At 42.5% G+C, this 21642-nt stretch overlaps 1 protein-coding gene across 2 annotated transcripts in view; it reads left to right on the top strand.

Annotated features, from left to right (window-relative positions):
* Positions 1 to 14421, top strand: part of WDFY2 (WD repeat and FYVE domain containing 2) — a 73129-nt gene extending 58708 nt beyond the window's left edge. The window contains exons 5-12 of one of the 2 annotated variants that reach the window (XM_054995843.1): positions 1960 to 2110; positions 2923 to 3035; positions 4736 to 4862; positions 6061 to 6166; positions 11181 to 11282; positions 12234 to 12364; positions 13024 to 13132; positions 13340 to 14421. In XM_054995843.1, the coding sequence (XP_054851818.1) occupies positions 1960 to 2110; positions 2923 to 3035; positions 4736 to 4862; positions 6061 to 6166; positions 11181 to 11282; positions 12234 to 12364; positions 13024 to 13132; positions 13340 to 13369 (869 nt within the window). In that variant the 3' untranslated portion in view covers positions 13370 to 14421. The remainder of the gene's footprint in view (positions 1 to 1959; positions 2111 to 2922; positions 3036 to 4735; positions 4863 to 6060; positions 6167 to 11180; positions 11283 to 12233; positions 12365 to 13023; positions 13133 to 13339) is intronic. The other variant, XM_054995851.1, reaches the window with a different exon arrangement.
* Positions 14422 to 21642: the final 7221 nt, after the last annotated feature.

Below are 21642 nucleotides of genomic sequence, written 5' to 3'. Positions count from 1 at the left end.
TATTTGTAGACAAAAAGTTTTACTTTAGATCTTGTTCTCTTACCACATAGGCCTTTAGAAGTAAAAACAGAGATTACTCACAGACCTGCTCTTTATAGTTCAAATGTTTGCTGGCAGGATATTTTTAAACGTTTTTGGAAATACCAGAATTTCCCCTTCCACTCCTAAGTTATGGGACGTGTATTATAAAATTGGCTACTATTCTGGCAATTGGCACAAAGAAGCTTCATTACTTTTTATAGCGGAACTTGATTGTTTGTTCAAGCATGCAATTTGATTAAATTGAGCGTGTTAGATAAGTTTTATTACTCCCCTGACTCTAGCTTTTGTCTGGAAGTTTGTTTATAATGAAAAGTGAAACCTTCCACCAGAGTCTTACTACTGCAAGACTTGAGATTCGGAACTGTTTTTTTGGGGGGGGGGGACTGTTCACTATGATCAGATCAAAGCTTCCCTCCACCAATTGCAGTGGCTGGGTCAGTCTGTATTTTCACAAGGCTAGATGTGCTGCTATTAGTTGAAGTGATAGAGTAGTAAGGGTAAGTCATAATTCAAAGTTGTAATTGGTTGATAATGTATCACACTTAACAAATGGGTTTCTCCAGATTTGGAACGGTAAGAAACATGAAAAAGACGAGTCATAGCTTAGAGCCAAGCTACAAGTGAAGCCTGACACAGGTTGGACACTTGTCAGCTTCCCTCAAATTTTGATGGGAAATGTAGGCGTCCTGGTTTTACAGCTTGGCTGTCCATTACAGCTGCAAGACCAGGATGCCTACATTTCCCATCAAAACTTGAGGGAAGCTGACAAGTGTCCAACCTGTGTCAGGCGTCACTTGTAGCTTGGTTCTTAGTGACAGAGAATTTTTTAGGCAGGGTGTCTGGAGGCACCACTGGTAACAGAACTGGCAAACACCCCTGCCAGAGACCTCAAAGAACCTGGTAACTGTCAGAGTAAACTGTAAATGGGTAGGTGGGCCAGTGGTATAACTCTGTTATAAGTTATTTTGGGAAGGCCCCTACTCTGTTTTACAGAGCCTTTTTTGCATGCAGAAGGTCTGAGGTTCAATCTCAGTTAGAGAGATATCACATGACAGGTATGAGGGTAGGTGGGAGGGACTTCCTTTGCCTTGGGCCCTGGAGAGCTGTTGCCAATCAAAGGAGACAACATTGAGCTAGGAGATCTGACTCGGTATAAGACATTCCAGATATTTATTCACATCCTGAAGATACAAAAATAAGGAATGTATACTTAACAGCTCAATCTGTTAAGTATACATTCCTTATTCCAACAACTCAGTTAGAGGAATAATAATAACAAGAACAACAGCATTCAATTTATATACTGCCCTTCAGGATGATTTAACACCCACTCAGAGTGGTTTACAAACTATGCCATTATTATCCCCACAACAATCATCCTGTGAAGTGGGTGGGGCTGAGAGAGCTCCTAGAAGCTGTGACCGACCCAAGGTCACCCAGCTGGTTTCAAGTGGAGGAATGAGGAATCAAACCTGGTTCTCCAGATTAGAGCTCTTAACCACTACACCAAACTGGCTGAATATGATGGACAGCTCCAGAGACAACAAATGTTTTAGTATTCAGAAAGGACCGTGGAGAATACTTCAGTTTGAGATTTCATTCCTCTTTGAATTCTGCCCCATGCTGCACTGAATGGCGATTTTATTTACCTACGTGCACTCTTCCCTTCTCTCTCCACTTTGCCACTCCTTGCTTGGATTGGGCTTGATCCTGCAGACTTTAATTCTGGTTTCCCACTGAAATAATTTGGCCCATGTTGGTTAAAAAAAAATACATGAAAGCGTCCCATTTTGCAGAAAGTGAAAGTGATGAGTGTTTTATTTCTCCTAGGGGGAATCCAAGTGAAGGATGAAAAAAGGAGAGTGAAAACTGTTAATATGTATGTTAATAGCTTTGGGTTTTTTTTTCTTTTTCCAGCTCACCAGAGCAGGGTTATGATGGTACTGTTTGTTTTGGAAATGGAATGGGTGCTGAGCATAGGTCAGGATAAACAATTCACGTGGCATTGCTCAGAAAACGGACAGCGGCTTGGATCCTACCGTATTAGTGCTGGCGCCTGTGGGCTACAGTATCCTTTACAGAAATCGTACTGTGCCATTTGGTTCTTCGACATTTTATAAAACCTTTTCATTCTGATCACATAATCATTTGGTTTAGTAATAGAATCATATTTATAAAAAATAATTGTAGTCTGATTTGTGGTGCTTATGGCTTACATACATATTGAGGTTTAAGCATGTGAACAAATGGCTTTAAATTAACACAGATGCTTTTTTGGGGGGGGACTGATAAACATTGTTTTGGGGTCACTAACAAAAAGTGTTATCTATGGAACAGAGAAATGTGTGTTTGAATGAACCACAGCCTCCTAAATGCTTCGTTCTTAAGGCATGCAGATAAAACCCCGAAGTGGTCTTTCTCATTTTTCAAGCTTGGGGCAGCCCGGTGGAGAGGGAACAGAGGTGGTACACCTGTAGCTCAGTTAGTTTTGTTTCCCTTTTAACCAAACCATAGTGGATCATGCCAGGGTATCACAATTCCCTGCCTAAAGCTGACTTGCCAAAGAGTTCGAGGATGCCAGAGGGGAAGCTATAGTTGATACAACTTTTCTGTTCTGGGAAGAACTAGAGCTACATAGTCAAAAAGTCCTCCCCATCTTTTCATCCTCTCTGTCCCCTGCTGTCCCGGTTGTGTGTGAAACACACAGAAAGAGATTTTCCTATTCTTGAAATGTTGTTTGTTCAAAGAAGTACATATAATGGGCTTTGTTTTATGCAGAGCGGGTAAAAGCAGTGGGGGAAATCAAAGGAAACAATATACATTTTAGGCACGGGAACCCAGTTTTTGGAACACTAAAATTCCTGAGCCCTTTTCTACCAGATTTGATGTGGACACCCGGCATGTTTTTATTGGTGATCATTCCGGACAGGTGACCATCCTTAAACTGGAGCAAGAAAACTGTAATCTAATAACAACATTTAGGGGACATACAGGTACGTTTGGATCAAGTTGTCTCCTCAGGATTGACTTATAGAACCAACAAGCTGTTGAGTGTGAAAGGATGTGGGAAGGAATGCTGTCAAAAGAGGCCAGTGTACGAAAACTTCTGGTGACTGTGATGCAGAAAAAAGTTAGTAAGAGCCCAGGTGACGTGGTTATTATTGGATATAAATTATTCGGTTGCCCTTTCCATGGGAAAAATATATAGGGGCAATGATTAAATATCAGAGAAATAATAAGTAAGGGTTTTCCCATTTTAATTTCTGCTTAAGGTGATAGCAATATGAGCAGGACCGGATGGATGGATGGATGGATGGATGGATGGATGGATGGATGGATGGATGGATGGATGGATGGATGGATGGATGGATGGAAGCTAGCTGTTAGAGTGCTTTTTTATGACTTGGCATGAAGCAATGATTCTTAATATGGGAAAGTGGTTTGTAAGTTATTATGAATTTATTCTGTTACCCATCTTGTGCCTCAGCATGGTGGTGAGAGAAGGGCAGACTACAAACATTTTATAAATATTGTCTCCTTCTGCTCTTGGAGTCTGAACTGGGAGATGTTACTAGCCAGCTCTTCTTATCATCATAAATTCTTTTTTTTATGTTATCTACAGATTGATCTCTTATTTATAGGCAGGATATATTCCCTTTATTCATTTACTTCATTTATACCCTGCCATTCTCCCCAATGGAGACCCAAAGCAGCTGACATCATTCTCCTCACCATTTTATCCTCACAACAAGCTTGTGAGGTCGGTTAGACTGAGAGTGTATGACTGGCCCACAGTCACCCAGCAAGCTGCCATGGCAGAGTGGGAATTCGAACCTAGTTCTCCCAGATCCTGATCTGTCATTCTAATGAACCCAGGGCTCATTTTGAGGGGGAATGCGCAGGAACGCAGTTCCGGTAGTTCTCCAAAGAGGTCACATGTCAGGTGGCCCTGCCCACCTGATTTTTGGCCCAAAATGTCCAGGATCAGGCCTAAAACAGCCAGAATTGGTCCCAAAATAGCCAGGATTTGGCCTCTGATGGGTGGTGGATCACTCTCCCACTCAGCAGCGGCCCAATTCTGACCATTTTGGGCCTCTTTTCGGCCATTTTCAGCCCCTTTTTTGTTATTTTGGGCCCAATTTCAGCCCTGAATGGCCGGGATTGGGTCCAAAACAGCCAGGATATGTGATGTCAGGGAGTGTGGCATATGCAAATCAGTTATGCTAATGACACACTTCTGGTGATGTCGAGGGGTGTGGCACATGCTAATGAGTTTTGCTAATGAGTTCCTGCAGCTCTTTTTCTATGTAATGACCCCTGACTACACCACATGTGTCAGAAGCAGAAACTAGGCTCCATTTTCTGTCATCACTAACATAAATCTATATGGAGTCCCTTCCGTATAGACTTGGAAAAGTAAAACTTTTCAAACTGGAGTTTGGGCTTAGGAATCTTTTTCAAAGGATGAACAACAGGGAAAAGCTGTAGAAAGTTCATGGTGCCATTCCAGGTTGGGTGAGGGAGAAAAAGCAAAGGTTGAGATGGGATAAGATTCATAGCAAGCGTATATTCCCAAAGCCAAGATTGAAATCCTCCTTGTCCAGTTTATGTAATTTTCAGTGTATGTAATCTGTTACGTTTTAACAGTAAACTTTCTTCCTCTACTACTACTTCTCTGCCCTCAAATATTTAGGTGGAATCACTGCCCTCTGTTGGGACCCTGTGCAACGTGTCTTATTTTCAGGCAGTTCTGACCATTCGATTATTATGTGGGACATTGGAGGAAGAAAAGGAACAGCCATAGAACTGCAAGGTCACAAGTACGATATGCTAATTAAACACTTCACTACTTGTATTTATTGATTTACTGTTTATTTAGAAAAACCGTATGCTTGAGTCAGCTTAAAATGCAAGTATTTAAAAAAATCTCCTCACAAATCCAACCCACAAGAGATTCTTATTTTGTTTAATGGAGCAGCATTGTTTGTTTTGTTCGGGGAGCAGCATTGGGGCTACACTGAATTTTTCAAAATGAATTTATGAAACAATCCCTAAATCAAGATACTCTGTGAGAAACTGGAGTCTAGCATGTAGGGTTTAAGGAGAAGAGTCCAGTTTCATTTTCTGAAACATTGGCTCACCCTGTCCCTCAGGGCTGACAAGTTGTCATGGCTCTCCCTAAATCTTTTTTGGTTTTGTTTGGGTAAAAGCAAAATGCCTCCCATTGAGCAATAGTGGATTGGAATGGATTTGGACTAGAGAGACCAGAATCCAGATTTCCATTCATTATGAAACATTTAGTCAATATTAATCAAACATAAGTTACCTCTTGAGATAGTTTTGAAAGCAAAGTATAATAATCTTAATGAAGTTTATGTGGTGACATGGGATAAAATATGAAATACATTTTTTGTTCTGAAGGCCAAGAATCTCACTGAGGGAATTTATTTTTAATAAAATAGAATTGAATTTTGAGACGATTTTCTGCCCCGTTCTTACTCTTTGCAGATTCTCTAACATTGGTTTTAATCCGTGTAGAGCAGTTGGGTAGCTCAGCAACATTCCCAAACGTTTTGATACTGTGACCCACAAGTCCAAATTTATTTAGTGTAATGACCCATTTGAAAAAACAGAGCATGCCCAAATCAATACAACTGCAAAATACTGGGACCCATTTTCACAGGCTTTGCAACCCACTTTGGGGTCTGGACCCACAGGTTGGGAAATGTTGTAGTAGAAGTCTGGATTCTCAAATGTTCTCAGCACTGACTTTTCACCATATGGGACATTCAGCTGTGTTAGTGCTTAGTGGTACTGTTGGCAGATTACAGCGGTGTGTATAACTTTGTGCTTTTGGTAAACCTATAGATCATGGCTTTCTCCACTGCAGAATTCAGCTCCTTTCAAGAGATGCTGTATGGATACCTTTTCTGAAAGGGAAGAGAATCGAAAAGTTCAAATTGCTGTTCCTAGTTATTGATGTTACTCAGCTTTATTTATTTGGTTTGTCTTCTGCAGTGATAAAATTCAGTCACTCTCCTATGCCCATCACTCACGCCAGCTCATCTCTTGTGGAGCAGACGGAGGGATCGTTGTCTGGAATATGGATGTTGAGAGGCAGGAGGTGCGTCTTCCGTTCTTCTCCTTTATCTGGTCAGGGAAATGGCAACTTACTTGGTTTTAAATCTTTAAAGGTTTCATTAAAGACCAGGCTTCTCAAAGGGCTGTTTTAGAACTCGGTCACATCTTGGGTTTGTATGTTATGTTTACGTCTTGGGGGCTCCTCTGCTTATCCTCTGCAGTTTCAGTACTGGTTGGAGAGGTAGACTATTAGATAACAACAGAACTCCTTACAATACGACACTGAGGAGAAATTCCAGGCAAAATCCTGAACTTTTCACTTAGACTTTCCCCCAGAGTTTTTTTTTAAATGTCCTGAAGATCTGTTTTGGCGGAGAATTTTACCTTCCAAGCATCACTTCAGCCATCCTTCTCTGCAGACTTGGCTAATTGTATGTCTCCTTTTCTAATGGGATTGCAGTGGCTGCTTATGACATCCAGATAAATCATCATGAGCAAGGAAGTGATCAGGTGACTGGTTTTTCCTAAGCTGTGCCAAAAATATAGTGCCTGTTCAGCGTTAACAAGGGAAGAAACTCCACAGGTCCACTTCTAAAAGCCCTGCCAGATTAGACTTACCGAAGATTGCATCCTATTTCCAGCCAGACATCTCTGTGAATCCCACAACCAGAATCTGAAAGTTGTGATGGGCTGCCTCCCAGCACTGAGGTTCTGTTTGTCTATTGCAGCTAGCAGCCATTTCTCTAAATCCCCTTTAATCCCCTTTGAACCTCCATCGCACATTATAACAGCAAATCCCATGAACTAACTATACATGTGGATGAAACCCCACCCCCCACCCCCCACCCCCGTCCTAATCAGCTTCATGAAATCCAGGTGTTACAAGGGGGAGAGGGAGATTTTTTCCCCTTTTTGCTTTCTCTATACCAGGCATAATTTTATAAACCTCTAGCACTGCATTGCAAGAGATTTTGAGAAGGGAATTTACATGGCAGGTAGCTTGCAGTGTATCTCTCTTTCTCCCTGGGAAATGCTGATATAATGTCTATAATAAAGCAAGCATTTCCTAGGAAGAGAAAGGCATGTTGACATATGCTTAGAACTGCTCAGTGGTTAGGATGTAGCCTGGAACAGATTAGTAGAGGGTCCCTTGTTCAGTTTACTGTAAATCAACTCTGGCTTTGGGGTTGATGGCAGAGGGGGACCAAAGCATGACTCTAACAATGTTGTACGCCTAAGATGCTCTAAGGAAAGATCCAAGGAAACTGCAGTCTTCTATGCCTCCTGGGAAATTAAGCCTTACATTGACAATGCCACCCTGCTGTGCAAACAGAAAATGTTACTGATGGTTGTTGGGGGTTTTCCGGGCTGTATTGCCGTGGTCTTGGCATTGTAGTTCCTGACGTTTCGCCAGCAGCTGTGGCTGGCATCTTCAGAGGTGTAGCACCAAAAGACAGAGATCTCTCAGTGTCACAGTGTGGAAAAGATGTAGGTCATTTGTATCTACTCAGGAGGGGTGGGGTTGAGCTGAGTCATTCTGTAAGAGTTTCCCAGGGTGTGGAATGCTAATGGCGGGAGGCTTCACTGTATCCTGAGGAGGTTCTTTTGCATATGGATTGGTGCTTGATGTGCTAATCTTCTCTGCAGGGCTATTGTCGGGTGTGGAGTGTTTTTGTTGGCCTGGTGTTTTTCAGAACTGGAGCCCATGCTCTGTTCATTCTTAAGGTTTCTTCTTTCCTGTTGAAGTTTTGCTTATGCTTGTGAATTTCAATGGCTTCCCTGTGCAGTCTGACAAAGTAGTTGGAAGTGTTGTCCAGTATTATAGAATGACTCAGCTCAACCCCACCCCTCCTGAGTAGATACAAATGACCTACATCTTTTCCACACTGTGACACTGAGAGATCTCTGTCTTTTGGTGCTACACCTCTGAAGATGCCAGCCACAGCTGCTGGCGAAACGTCAGGAACTACAATGCCAAGACCACGGCAATACAGCCCGGAAAACCCCCAACAACCATCGTTCTCCGGCCGTGAAAGCCTTCGACAATACATAGAAAATGTTACTGCTTGGAAGTGAGTGGTCAGGCAGGTGACTGAACTGTTTGTGGCTGTATACGACATAACAGTGTTTCCACAAATTAAATACAAGTGCTCTCGATCAATTTGTTAACCTGGAACAATTCGTAGCAAACATCCACTGGAAAATTATTTTCTTTTCACATCTACCACATCTACCTCTGCCTACTTGAATTATTCACTTGGGCAGGTCACAGTTGTTCTTTGGATGGAAAATTGGGGGTGGGGTGGAGCACTTGACGGCTAATTCCTAACCATTGAGATTGCGACCATTGTTGTGAGAGATACAAAGCCTTGCATTGGATATCTTGTGCACCGTATTGTTCTGTTTGCCTTTGATCTCTTTCTTACACATTTCTAGCTTCCATTCTAGGTACACACTGTGCTTATTATTGAGGAAGATGGATGTTAGTCTTTTGAGGGAAAAACAAACAGAAGTTTCATAACACTTTGAAAACTTTTTTTTTCATTCTAGCAGAAACTTCTATGGATTATAGCTGAGTTTAGGCATGTGGTTATTGTGGACAAATTCGCAAAAGCTATGCTAGAATAAAAATGTTAGTCTTTAATGCTCATTGTTGCAACCAGGCTAGAATAGCAGAAGGAGAAGCTATGATGATATAACTATATTGATTATATATACATGTTCATTACACATAGCCTTGGAATGGTATATATAGTTTTGCTGAAGTCCTTTCATTAAATGTGCTTGGAGTCTTACACTTGTCAAAGAGATTCTCAGAAATTTTAATTTTGTAGTGGGTTTTTTGGTAAGTTTCTAGTTCTCATGATTGTTCTTAAAAATGTGCAGACAGCAGCTGCAAATGTCTCCAGTGTCTGTCTCTGAGCATGCCCTTGATGTTGTTATAGCCATGCATTCCTGTTACTCCTAATTTACCCATTATTTATTTAGGACCTTTCTAGCTCGCCTCTCTCCAATTAAGGACCCATAACAAAGCTGCTGCCTATTAAACTTTAATCAGACTAAAATTTCCTCCCTGACTAGTGAGGCTCAAATAGAGGCTCCATTGTGACAAATCTGCTATGGTGCAGATAGCTCTATAGTGTTTATGTTGACTTTGGATACAAACCAGAAAAACATAGTCTTTTAAAATAGTTTGCCATTGTCATGGACATTTTTTTCTCTTAAGAGAATGTAGCTTTTGTTAACTTGCAAAGTTCTCTCTCTTCCTCTGAAGAGATCCTTTCAGAATCTCTAGAAGGGAAATTGATTGTGCTTTGGCAATATATAAATGAGTTTAAATAATGATCAGTTAATAAACAGCCGCTATGCAGTTTAATTTAAGGACAGCTCTATCCACAAACAAGTCATTCATTCATTCATTCCTAACAAGTCTGCTAAAGCACGGGATAAGGCTACCTCTTTTGTGAACAAATGAATGTTCCCAAACACGTACTTACTATTATAACAGAATAGAGATTGGAGAGCTAAGTATCGCCAGGTGTGAAGGAAGTGCCTTCCCCTTCTGCCAATTTTCTTCTCCAGCCCCTCCCTACCTCATGTCTATTTCCAATCCCAGAGAGTGCTGAACGGAGAGAATAGAGAGGGAAAATTGACAGGTAGGGGAACTGTTATTCTCTTCCCTTTCTTGTCCTCAGATTCTCCTCTGCAAAGTAGAGGGTAGCCTAAAGAGGTAAAAGCAAGGCTCGGGGGACCCTGTGTTTGCCTTGCCTATAAATAAGTGAGCTCTAATAGAGGGATGGGGTGTTGCTCAGTGGTAGTGCATCTGCTTGGCATGCAGAGGGTTCTAGGTTCAATCCCCAGTATCTCTAATTAAAAGTCTCAGGTGGCAGGTGATGTGAAAATCCTCCAGTTTAGACACTGGTGAGCTGCTGCCAATCTGAATAGACAATACTGTCTGATGCATCAAAGGTATGATTCAGTATAAGGCAACTTCATGTGTTGCTGAAAGTGCAGTAATATAGATAGAATACAGATTTTTGAGCCCCGTGGCGCAGAGTGGTCAGCTGCGGTACTGCAGCCCAAGCTCTGCTCACACGACTTGAGATCGATCGTAGCGGAAGCTGGGTTCAGGTAGCCAGCTCAAGGTTGACTCAGCCTTCCATCCTTCTGAGGTCAGTAAAATGAGTACCCAGTTTCCTGGGGTTAAAGTGTAGATGACTGGGGAAGGCAATGGCAAACCATCCTGTAACAAACAGTCTGCCAAGAAAACGTCCTGATGTGACGACCCCCCATTTATATGCTACCTTTCCACCCAGAATAGGGTCCACAAGGCAGCAAACAACAAATGTTAAAATCTTTAAAACATTAAAATAACACATAAGTTGTATATATGAAATGACTTTTGGCAACGCCTGGTGGAGTTTTCATGGCAAGAGACTGTAACAGAGGTGGTTTGCCATTGCCTGCCTCTGCAATCTTGGTCTTCGTTGGAGGTCTCCCATCCAATTACTAATCAAGGTCAACCCTGCTTAGCTTCTGAGATCTGATGAGTTCAGGCTCTCCTGGGCTCTCCAGGTCAGGGATAAAATATATAATACAATAAAAACATATAGCCAATTAAAAAGGAGAGCCAATTTTAAAAAAGTCTTCACCCACTAGTGGAAGACAATCAAGGAGACAGGCAAATCTCCTTGGGGAGGGAAGTTTCAAAATTCCGGTGCCACAACCCAAAAGGCCCTGTCTCGGATCGCCACCCAGCTAGCCTCAGATGACAGGAACCCCTGAAGTTGGACCTCCAGTGATGGCCAGAGTGGACATGTAGGTTCATACGGGAGAAGGTGGACTTAAGGTATTCTAGTCCCAAGCCGTATCAGGTTTACCAGCACCTTGAATTGAGCCCGGAAGCAAATTGGGAGCCGGTGTCGATTGGACAGTAATAATGAGATGAAGCTCATCATTCGCGAAAGCAGAATTGAACTGGCTGTTTTTGTCCTGCATGTCTCCCTGGAGTCAGATTTCTGCTCAAGGATTTGCTTTTTGTCCATTTTTACATTTAGACACCTGAATGGTTAGACAGTGACTCCTGTCAAAAGTGCGACCAGCCGTTCTTCTGGAACTTCAAACAAATGTGGGATAGCAAGAAAATAGGCCTCAGACAGGTTTGTGACATTCTGCTCTTAGATGATTGATTCCACTTGACGTAGTGTCTTAACACGCCTTCTGATTTCCGTGAACTAATTTTTGAACATCATCTTGTTTCATGAGGAGCTTATTTTGACAGTTCTAGGTTGGTTGTCATGGAACTGTTTTATGGATGGATAGACAAAAAGGAGGCTTGCCTTAGCCAGGCAGTGATTTTTCCCTCCCTTAAAATAATGAGTCCTTTTGAACATAGTGCAGTAATTTCACATTAGTCGGCTAACCTTGAACAAGTTCTTTATCAATTGCCCTATATGAAAAATATGGAAACCGTCTCAGATAGACAAACAGCCGAGGCAGTAAAATAACTTGCCGTTAAACATACTACGTCCATAATAAGCTTGCCTATTAAGTGGCAGTTAGCCTATCATATAAAAGAATGTGTATGAAGGACCAAAATTTTAATTATTATGGCTTATATCCTAAAGAGTGTGCTAGAAAAAGACAACATCTGCCTTCCCCCCCTTACTGAAGCTTCCTTTGCCCCCCAAATTCATGCTCCTTCAGGTCGGTTGAAACACAGGAAGAGTATGGAGAGGCATATTGGGAGTCTGCAATAGGAGGGGGAAATTAGCCAAAATATCCCCTCTTCTTCTCCAAATAGAAAAGCTGTTTAGTTGAATTGAAGCCATGCCGCTGATTTCAGTTTTTAGAAGACTGACATAAGCTTTCATTTTGCTGGATCAACTGTTTTCTCCAGTCAGAAACACTTCCCTCTTCCGTTGCTTTCCCTCCTTTTTCTTGAATAGGTTTCTAGTTCTTCATTGATCTACATCGGCTGAGTTTTGAGGAGGAAATACTGTAGAAATGTTAATGTTGCACTCTTGATTCCTTAAGTAGGGCCGGCTGTAAAATATAAACAGATACTCAGCTATTGGCTCCAACTGATCCATCTGTGCTTTTAACTTCAGCATCATTGCCGAAAGTGCGGGAAAGCAGTCTGTGGCAAATGCAGTTCGAAGCGTTCTTCTATACCCCTCATGGGCTTTGAATTTGAAGTGAGAGTCTGTGACAGTTGTTACGAATCAATAACAGATGAAGAGTAAGTCATTGTCCTGCGCTCTCGGTCTTTATCTCTGCCCACCTGCTTTGTTTACTGCTTGTTTCTACCCCACCCTCCCCCAAAAGATTCCAGTCTCTGAGGAAAACCCAAAAATTACAAGATACTAAAATCTGAAAACCCTCCTGGCAGGTTCTTTGTTTAATTGTTGCAGTGTGTGTCCAGGAGTAGTCTTAGCCAATGGACAACGCAGGCAGCTGCCCTGGGCCCCATGCTGGGTGGGGGTGGGGGAGGGAATTGCCTGTGGCTACACCCCATGTCATGAAAGAGCAGACTCCCCGCTGCTACCACTTGGCCGCAGCCTGGTTCAGGGCTTGGCCTTCCCACTCGTGGCGACTGCCACTCTTGCCTGCTCCTTCTGCAGCTCAGGCAGCCGGCTCAGCAGCAGCTGCTTCCTCCCAGGGCTCAGCCAGTTGGCGTCTGTCAACAGCTCTCAGCAACTGCTTCCATCTGCCTGGCATGGGGAGAGGGCCATCCCTTGCTTTGCCCAGGATGGGGAAGCGGGGCTAGCAGTGTTTCTGGGGCCCCGTCCTGGATTTTCACCCGGGGCCCCAGAATCACTAAGACCAACCCAAGTTGCACCCTTTAAAGCCCTTTAGATGTAAGAAATCCAGAAATCCTAACGCTTGCTTCACCTTCAGGCGTGCTCCCACGGCTACTTTCCATGACAGCAAACACAACGTCACCTATGTACACTTCGATGTAACCCGAGTGTGGTTGCTGACCTCTGGGACAGACAGGATTATTAAGGTAAGAGTTTGAGAGAGGATTCACAGGTATATTATATTCAACCCATTTGAAAGTCCGTCTTGGTTTTTTCCCTGCTGGAAAGTCCCTTTTTCCCCTCATTGATGAGGGGAAGGGACCATTGTCAGCAACAGGTCATATGGTGGGGAACAGTTACTACATAAAAATTTAATAAATCATTTTTTCTTACCTATATTTTTCTCTTGACAGTTGTGGGATATGACACCTGTGGTATCTTGATATGTTAGTGAACTGTGTGTACGGAAGAGAAGGGATAACTAATACAGACTGTCCTGCGGAAGATAGTGCAGTTCTCTGGGATAACTGATAAGGGAGAACGTTGAATACCTCTGGACGGTTTTCCAAGTGATCTTCTGGAACCAGCATGAACTCTTGCACCAAGATACTCTACTTCTCTTTGTTCTCAAACTACAAAAGGTATTTTTTTTAAAACATGTACAATCTGGCTCAGATCGGCCTTTTGGAATTTGTCTGGAAAACGTGTGTGGTGCAGTTTTGTAGTCTTCGTGTTTTACGTCGACGCATGAGGTCTGGTGTGGAGGAATCCGTTGCGAGACGGGAGCCACCTTCTGCAATCTTCGCTTGAAGAGGCTTTATCTGCTCTTCTGAGATGGGACGGAAAGCAAAGAATTCCTCTTTCCTGCATTTTGTGGTGGAATGCTGTTGAACAGGAACTTGAATTTGCAGGCTCTGCGATGAAAGATCTGGGCGGCTACAGCTGTTATTTAACCAAAAAAAACCCATAATTTGTTACTGCATTCTTGTAAGTGGTACTGGAGGGAAGAAAGGGAAGAGATGTAGACAAAGTCCAGTATTTTCTGTCATGAAGTCAAGATTGATACTTATTTGAGCAACCAATTTCAACATGGCTAAAGTAGCTTTCTAGCCCAAAGCATTGCCCGTGAGAATAGAATCCAGTTCAAAGCAAGGCCACAGATAGGATGATTTTAAACAGCCGCAGGTCGTTTACCAGCGTGGAAGCGGCATTCAGTTTTCAGCTGGGCCACCAATGGCTGGCGCACCGCCTGTGGGGATTTTGCTGGGATTGGTGTGCTCGGGCATGGTTTAAGACTTTAACTGTTCCGTTCCTGTTGCCTCTCGAGCAGGACGTGTGTGTGTGTTTTTAATGGCTGGTCGTTGTAACTGTTTTTAATTCTCAATGTAATTCCCCAGGCTGAATATGGCTGAATTTAACATCTTGTTCTGCTACTTTTATTAGGGAGTACCTTTTTAAAAAATAAAAATACTGAAACAAAAACTGTCTCTTTCAAATCGTCTAGGTCAGTTGATTGTAAATCCTCTCTGTGTGTGTGTGTGTGTTGTTTTTTTTTAAACGGTCTTTTAAATGATTCCTGATGGGATGCCTTCCTCCAAGCATGTTGATCTTGGGCATTTAATAAGACACAGGTCCCCAACCTTTCTGAGCCTGTAGGCATTTTTGGAATTTTGATAGGAGATGGTGAGCACCACCACCAAAATGGTGTTATGGGAGGCGGACCAAATCCAAAATGGCTGCTGCAGGAGGCGGAACCAAACACAATAGCCCCCTATTTGCTTTGTAAAAGAATTGCATGGCAACTTTACTGAACCCGGGAAGAAAAGGGGGAGTGGAACCACATACCAAATAAGGAAAGCCTTGCCTCCTGATCCTCCTGTGAGTGCGGCTGCATTTGCAGCTATAGAAATCCCTTTAATTGGAATGAAGGGCAGCCAGTAACAAGCCTGTCTTTGCAGTGTCCCCGCCCACTTTCTGAAAAGCTTGGCAGGCACCAGGGCAGGTATTGGTAGGCACCATAGTGCCTGAGGGCACCTTATTGAGGAACCACGTATTAAGAGATGCAGTTCAACCAAGCAATTAATAGGGGACCCTGTTTCAGGAAACCTAAATTCAGTCCTAGCAGGTGCTTTCAGTCTAGTGCCCACATAACTGTTTGCATCTGATTTGTTGTGAAAAGAGACTTGTGTGGCTGTTTCCCACATGTATACACAGTTGGAAGAAACGACTTCATGTATCACAGGGCCACTGTCATACACTGGCTTTATTTTAAATTTTCAGCATAGACAAAGCGTAATCCTTAGTCAACACAGAAAAATAATATTTCTTCATATTATAATTGTATATGGGTGTTGCATTAATTGGAGGTTTTCATTAGTTGATGTGCCCTCAAAGTCTTCTTCCAGTCTTCCCAACATGGGAAGGCTTTGGCATATGTGCCCCACTTAATAGTCCTTTCCAGAGGCATCTGGTTGGTCATTATGTAACAAGATTCTGGACTAAACGGACTGTTGGTTTGATCCAGCTCAGCTCAGTGGCTAGTCTCCTTTCTTCACGGCTGGTGACGGTGGTGCTGGGGGAGAAGTTATCGTCCCATAGGCCACTAATATGTGGTGTGCCACAAGGGGCGATACTCTCCCCATTATTGTTCAACATCTATATATGTCCCCTCGCCCAGTTGGTGCGAAGTTTCGGGCTTGGATGTCACCAATATGCGGATGACACCCAGCTATATCTGTTGATGGATGGCCAGCCTGGATTGGCCCCGGATGTCCTGGAGTGTGCTTTTGAAGCCGTGGCTGGATAGTTGAGGCAAAGTCGGCTGAAGTTAAACCCTGTGAAGACAGAGATCCTGTACTTGAGTCTCAGAAACATAGATTCGGGACCTCAGCTTCCTATACTCGATGGGGCAGTGCTTACACTGGCCCCGAGAGTTAGGAGCCTGGGGGTGATCTTGGATGCCTCCCTGACCATGGAGGCCCAGGTCGCTGCAGTTGCCAGGTCTTCCTTTTTCTACCTTCGACAGACCAGGCAGCTTGCCCTTTATCTTTCGCCCTGCGACTTGACTACAGTGGTCCAGGCAATGGTCACCTCTAGGTTAGACTACTGTAACACGCCCTACGCTGGGCTTCCCTTGAACCTGATCCGGCAATTACAGCTGGTGCAGAATGCAGTGGCGCGGGTCATCAAGGTATGCGCACATAATACCGGTATTGCACCAGCTGCACTGGTTACAAGTGGAGTACCGAATCAGGTTCAAGGTTTTGGTATTAACCTATAAAGCCTTGTGCGGACTGGGACCGGCGTATCTGCAGGACTGCCTCTCCCCATATGAACCCCAGAGGACTCTTCGCTCCAATGGTAAACATCTGTTGAAGGTCCCTGGCCCTAGGGAGGCCCACCTGGCATTGACCAGGGCCAGAGCTTTTTCGGTCCTGGCCCCAGCCTGGTGGAACACTCTGTCTAATGAGACCAGGGCCTAGCAGGACTTATCTTTCCACCAGTCCTGTAAGATGGAGCTGTTCCGCCAGGCGTATGGTTGATGCTAGGCAGAGCCCCCCTATCTGGTTGAGTATGGACTGTGCCCTCCCCACTGGTGACATCCCCATCTGTTGAATACTTCCAAATGCTCTGGTGCTGACTAAAGGGTTACGCCCTGGGCCTATGTATAGTATATTTTACCGTGCCGCTGTGATGTTTTTAATTTATGGTTTTAAATGGTATCTGATGTAATTTTAACTTTGCATGCAAATTGTGATCCGCCCTGAGCCTGCTAGCATGGGGAGGGCGGAATACAAATCTAATAAATTAAATTAAATTAAATTGACCACTCTTCCTCTTACGCCTGTTGCTGCAAGCTTCTCCTTTTTTCTTGCACCTAATAACTTAAGTAACAGAGTACTTTTTCCACAGAACAATTTGCACTTGTGTACTGTACAATGTGGCATGCACATGGCTACATTTCTACTTGTTTTAGCTCCCATTTCTTATACCACCTCTCTGTCACTCTAAAAACTAAAAGTAATGAAGTGTTCAAAGATGAGAGTATGGATTTACTTGCTGTCAACTGGAGGCAGCTGTTTGTCAATACAGTATAAATTATTCTGTCAAAACTGAGACTGGAGTAAAATCCCTTGAGAAACTTGGCTAGTTTTATGTTTGTTTATGCCCCTAGTGAATCATAAATTTGTATATATACATTGGATGCTTCAGGAAATTCTGCCCTGTTTCTTAGCTATGTAAAAGAATCTAGGCTCAACACCTGGGACTTGATAGCACAGTTTGAATTGATAGTGTAGTAAATTTAAAGCTATCACTTAATACTAAGAAATTCTTCTAAATGTATCCAACTGGACTGTGGTTGTACAGATTATTCTTTGCAAGGAAAATAATGGTGTCCTTGTATCATGTTGGCTGCAGTGGGTATTGCTCACAGTTACTAAGAGATAAGGAGAACAATGCTAGTATCTCAAACTCTTGGTCTGAATAGTTAGCTGGAATAAAAATAAGATTCACATAACACAATTACAAAATCTTGGTCAATGTAGAGAATTCAAGAGTATGTTGTTTATTAACAAATGGTGGGATAATGCTCTGAGGGCGATACAGAAGAAAGATATTTGTATTGGTGAGCTGAAGTGTGCCTCAGTGTCCCCCCTCCTCTTTATCAAGCCTCCGTCCCCCAAAAGAACTGAGCTGTTGTTTTGGAACTTCCCTAAGACTTTGGGGATTATCCTACACTTCAGGAAGTAGGTCTACTGTCACAGACGCAGTCTTGGCTCTAAGAGGAGGAATGCAGTCGTCTCAAACCACTATTACAAAATTCACCTTTAATCTTCAGTGTGGTTCATGTTGCCAAATTTTGGTAGGGTGGAAACAGCCCATTCCCTCTTTCAGTCTGTAAATCACTGAGTCTTGCACTCCCTCTGCACAGCTATTTTAGATAACCTGAGGTAAACCTCAACCACAGTATACACCAAGCTTTATAGTGTCCATCTTCCTCCTCTACCCTCAACACACCATCAAAAGGCCATGTGTTGAATCTCACACAAAAAACTGCTGACTGCAGTTCAAAGTACGTGAAATGCTGCTCCTGAGTGACAGGCACCCCTCCACCCTCCCAGAACAGTATGAGGTGCAGTTGGAGGTCTGCCATAGGAAGTGAAAAATTACTCTAGTTCCACCCCAATTGGAAATTTTCTGTGGGATTTAGCCCCATATGAACACTTTGCATTTTGTTTCCCTCCATTATCAAGGGGAAGTAAAATAACAGGATTTACACAAGTGTTGCCCATCTTCTGGGCATGAAGTAAGGGTCACTGGGTGTTTGGGGAGAGGGGGAGGTACTTCTGAATTTCCTGCATTGTGCAGGGGATTGGACTAGATTACCCTAGAGGTCCCTTCCAACCCTATGATTCTAAGTTGGGCTGCATTTAGTTGTGTCTAGGGTGTTCTTTTTTTCCTGCATAAGTTGTAAGAGCACTATAAGGAAAGCCAGGGAATGCAACATACTGTAAATACTTTTCTCTCCAATGATGTTAATAAAAGGACAACCACATTTCCCCTCTGTTCTCAGCCTTTTAAAGGGACTGTGTATGCTGTTGGGTTTTAGATACATGCGATTCTTCACTGGTTTTCACACTCACAAAAGAGGCTGTTATTCTCACTGTCATTTTCCCACAAAGCCTCATACCAACTCCACACTACACTTCCCCATCTTCTTAGTCAGGAGTTTTCATGTGATACCCAGACAGCTGGCCTTAAGATTGTCGTCGTCGTCGTCATCTATTATTACAGTACCAAGACCAATATACAAAAATGATGTTACCAAACCACTTATCAATAAAAAGAAAACCATCCGTTTTTTAAAGAACTTTTAAAATACATTTCACGCCTTTTAAAAATTAATGTACAGAATCTAGCTACTTGTCATGTGATCATGTGGTTTTTATCGGCTAAGAGCCAGCGGAGCTTTGCTTTAAAATCATGACCTGAAGTACCAATAAACTCAACTCTCTTTAAAATCCGTTCTGATGAAAAGTTCTTGGCACCCTGAAAGCTTGCACACGGTTCTGTTTAGTTGGTTACATGGGTTTTTTAAAAACCTCATTGTTTTGTTTTTTGGATGACAGGAACATTAAGAACATTAAACACAGTATAAACAGATCACAGATTTAGTCTACATAGAAGTATTCCAAAAGCCATTTATATAAACAATGATTTACTATACATTAACATTTGGGTTGTGGTAAGTAAGTTGCTCGAACTCTAGGTTGCAAAGGGTGAAAGGTACTAAGTGTGCGCAAATATTTTAAAATTTAATAATTCCTAATTTTATTTAATGTTAATATTTAATAAATATTTAATAAACAATGTATGACTCTTTTGTGTAATCTACGAGTGTCCTCCCTCTTTTCAAAAATTCTGTTGAAAATGTTGAATGGGTTTATTGCTTTCAATTGTGAAGAAATTTTATCTAAAATTAAGATGTTCCCAACTTTTGCCATACTATTTTAAATGGCATGTAAAATGGATTTTGAACGGGAGGGAAGGCAGCATAGCCTAATCTCATCAGATCTCTGAAGCTAAACAAGGTTGGCACTTGGATGGGGGACCACCAAGGAAGTCTTTACAGAGGAAGGCAATAGCAAACCACTTCTGTGTCTCACCTTGAAAGCCCCTTGCTGGGGCCATTATAAGTCAGTTGTGACTTGACAGCACTTTACACAAACACAAAGTGAGCTTCTTCCAGTCCAAGGCTATTAAATATTTAGATGCTGATAGTAACAAGAGAGTTCCAACTTCAATTTTGAAACTAATTGGCTATCATTTTTTCTAATAATAATACAGATGGATCCATCCATTTTACAACCAGTACTTAAATCCATTTGTACATTAACTTTATTCCAAAACTGATTAACAAAATATCACTAGCACTGTTTAGAGTTAGCTGATTTGTCTTTTCCATTATATGGATTTTGTGTTTGGATTTTTCTTCGGACCATGCCAGTGACTTGCAACCTTCTCTTCCCCTAAGTCTGGGAGGACTTTTTAGAGCCAACGGCAGTTTTCTGTCACAGGAAAGATTTAAAATTTCTAATTACTACATATTAATGAAATCCATGTAATATCTTTTATTAAGGCTAACCCAATCAACATAAAACCTTGTGCAAGCTTTTGAGCTCATCAGACTTCTTCATGCGGGGTAAATGATAAAAAAGTTCTTAACACCCTGACTTCTTGTCACCCTTTAGTGTTAGATGCTGAGAGACTCACAATTTAGTTGCTGTAGGTGTTAAGATTTCAGCGTTTGCAGTCTGGGAAGAAGCAAACGATGGAGAATTGCCTAATGAAAAAATACAGTCCAAGAAGGTCCAAATGTCACTCAAAAGCATTCATGTTTAGTCAGTCAGCAGTCTAATTGTTGCAGGCTGCTTTCATAGGGTTAAGAGATCAAGTTGTATATATTTTTTAGCCTGTTAATCTTCCTCCTCCTGGCAGGAAACCAGCAGTCACTTCAATTGCTCTGCTCCATCTGTTTGGACTTTGTGGTAGCTGAGTATATGCCTCACTTGTTGAGGAAAAAAGAAAAAAAAATCTTATGAATGTCTCCTAACCCTCAGGGCTTTTTTTCAGCTGGAACGCAATGGAACAAAGTTCCGGCACCTCTTGAAAATGGTCACATGGCTGGTGGCCCCGCCCCCTGATCTCCAGACAGAGGGGAGTTTAGATTGCCCTCCACGCCATGCAATCTAAACTCCCCTCTGTCTGGAAATCGGGGCGGGGCCACCGGCCATGTGACCATTTTCACCGAGGGCTGTCTAAACTTTAAAAAACTCCTCCCTTGTTCTAGCTGACCCAAAGTGACGTCATTGTGCAGTCCTGAGTTCCACCACCTCTTTTCCCAGAAAAAAAGCCCTGCTAACCCTATTTCCAGGATCTCACAATTCACTCATGCAGGAACAAGTATTTAAAATGGGGTGGGGGGATTTTACATTCTTGCAAAATAGATTTAGTTATTTTGTGGAAGACTCCCAGAAGCAGCTCCCCCTCTTTACAATGTCTAGCAGTAGCTTGCCGGAAATAATTTCCATCAATATTTTATCTCTGTGCGCCTATTTTTTTCTCTTAAGAGCAGGTTGATGTTTGTAAAATCAATATGCATTGTGGGCAGCTATTACTGAGAATAAATAATATGGGTGGTGAAAGTATTGCTTTTTTAATTGGAGAAATTCAAGGTCACTTGCTCTTAAGGTATTAGAAGAGCTTCCTTTCTGCCTATCCATACTGAGTCTCCTGCATTTTCAGATGCCAACATGCACGTTTGAGACATTAACAACACTCTCCACCATCTCCCTAGCAACTCACCTACTTACTACTGTGTTCGTTGTGAAATCCTTTTAAAGCTCATTTAATTGGTTCATTTCAGGGCCTGCATTGTGGATCTACAAGGAAAAAAATAAGAGACCAGTAGCACCTATAAGACTAACAAAATTTGTGGTATGATATGAGTATGACAGTCCATCTAGCTATATCTGAAAAAGTGAGCAGTGACTCACGAAAGCTCATACCATATCACAAATTTTGTTAGGGCTGGAGCGTCCATTGAGACGGTACCAGCAGCTGCCTTGAGTGCTCAGGCGCTGGAGGGGGTGCTGGGGGGCACATGCCATGGAGCTGGTGGCAGCAGCACTAGTGGCTGAGTGGGAGGGCTGGG

The sequence above is a fragment of the Eublepharis macularius genome, chromosome 1, assembly GCF_028583425.1.
Source record: "Eublepharis macularius isolate TG4126 chromosome 1, MPM_Emac_v1.0, whole genome shotgun sequence".
Taxonomy (NCBI): domain Eukaryota; kingdom Metazoa; phylum Chordata; class Lepidosauria; order Squamata; family Eublepharidae; genus Eublepharis; species Eublepharis macularius.
The sequence above is the reverse complement of the archived record's forward strand: the minus strand, read 5'-3'. Positions and strand labels throughout refer to the sequence as shown.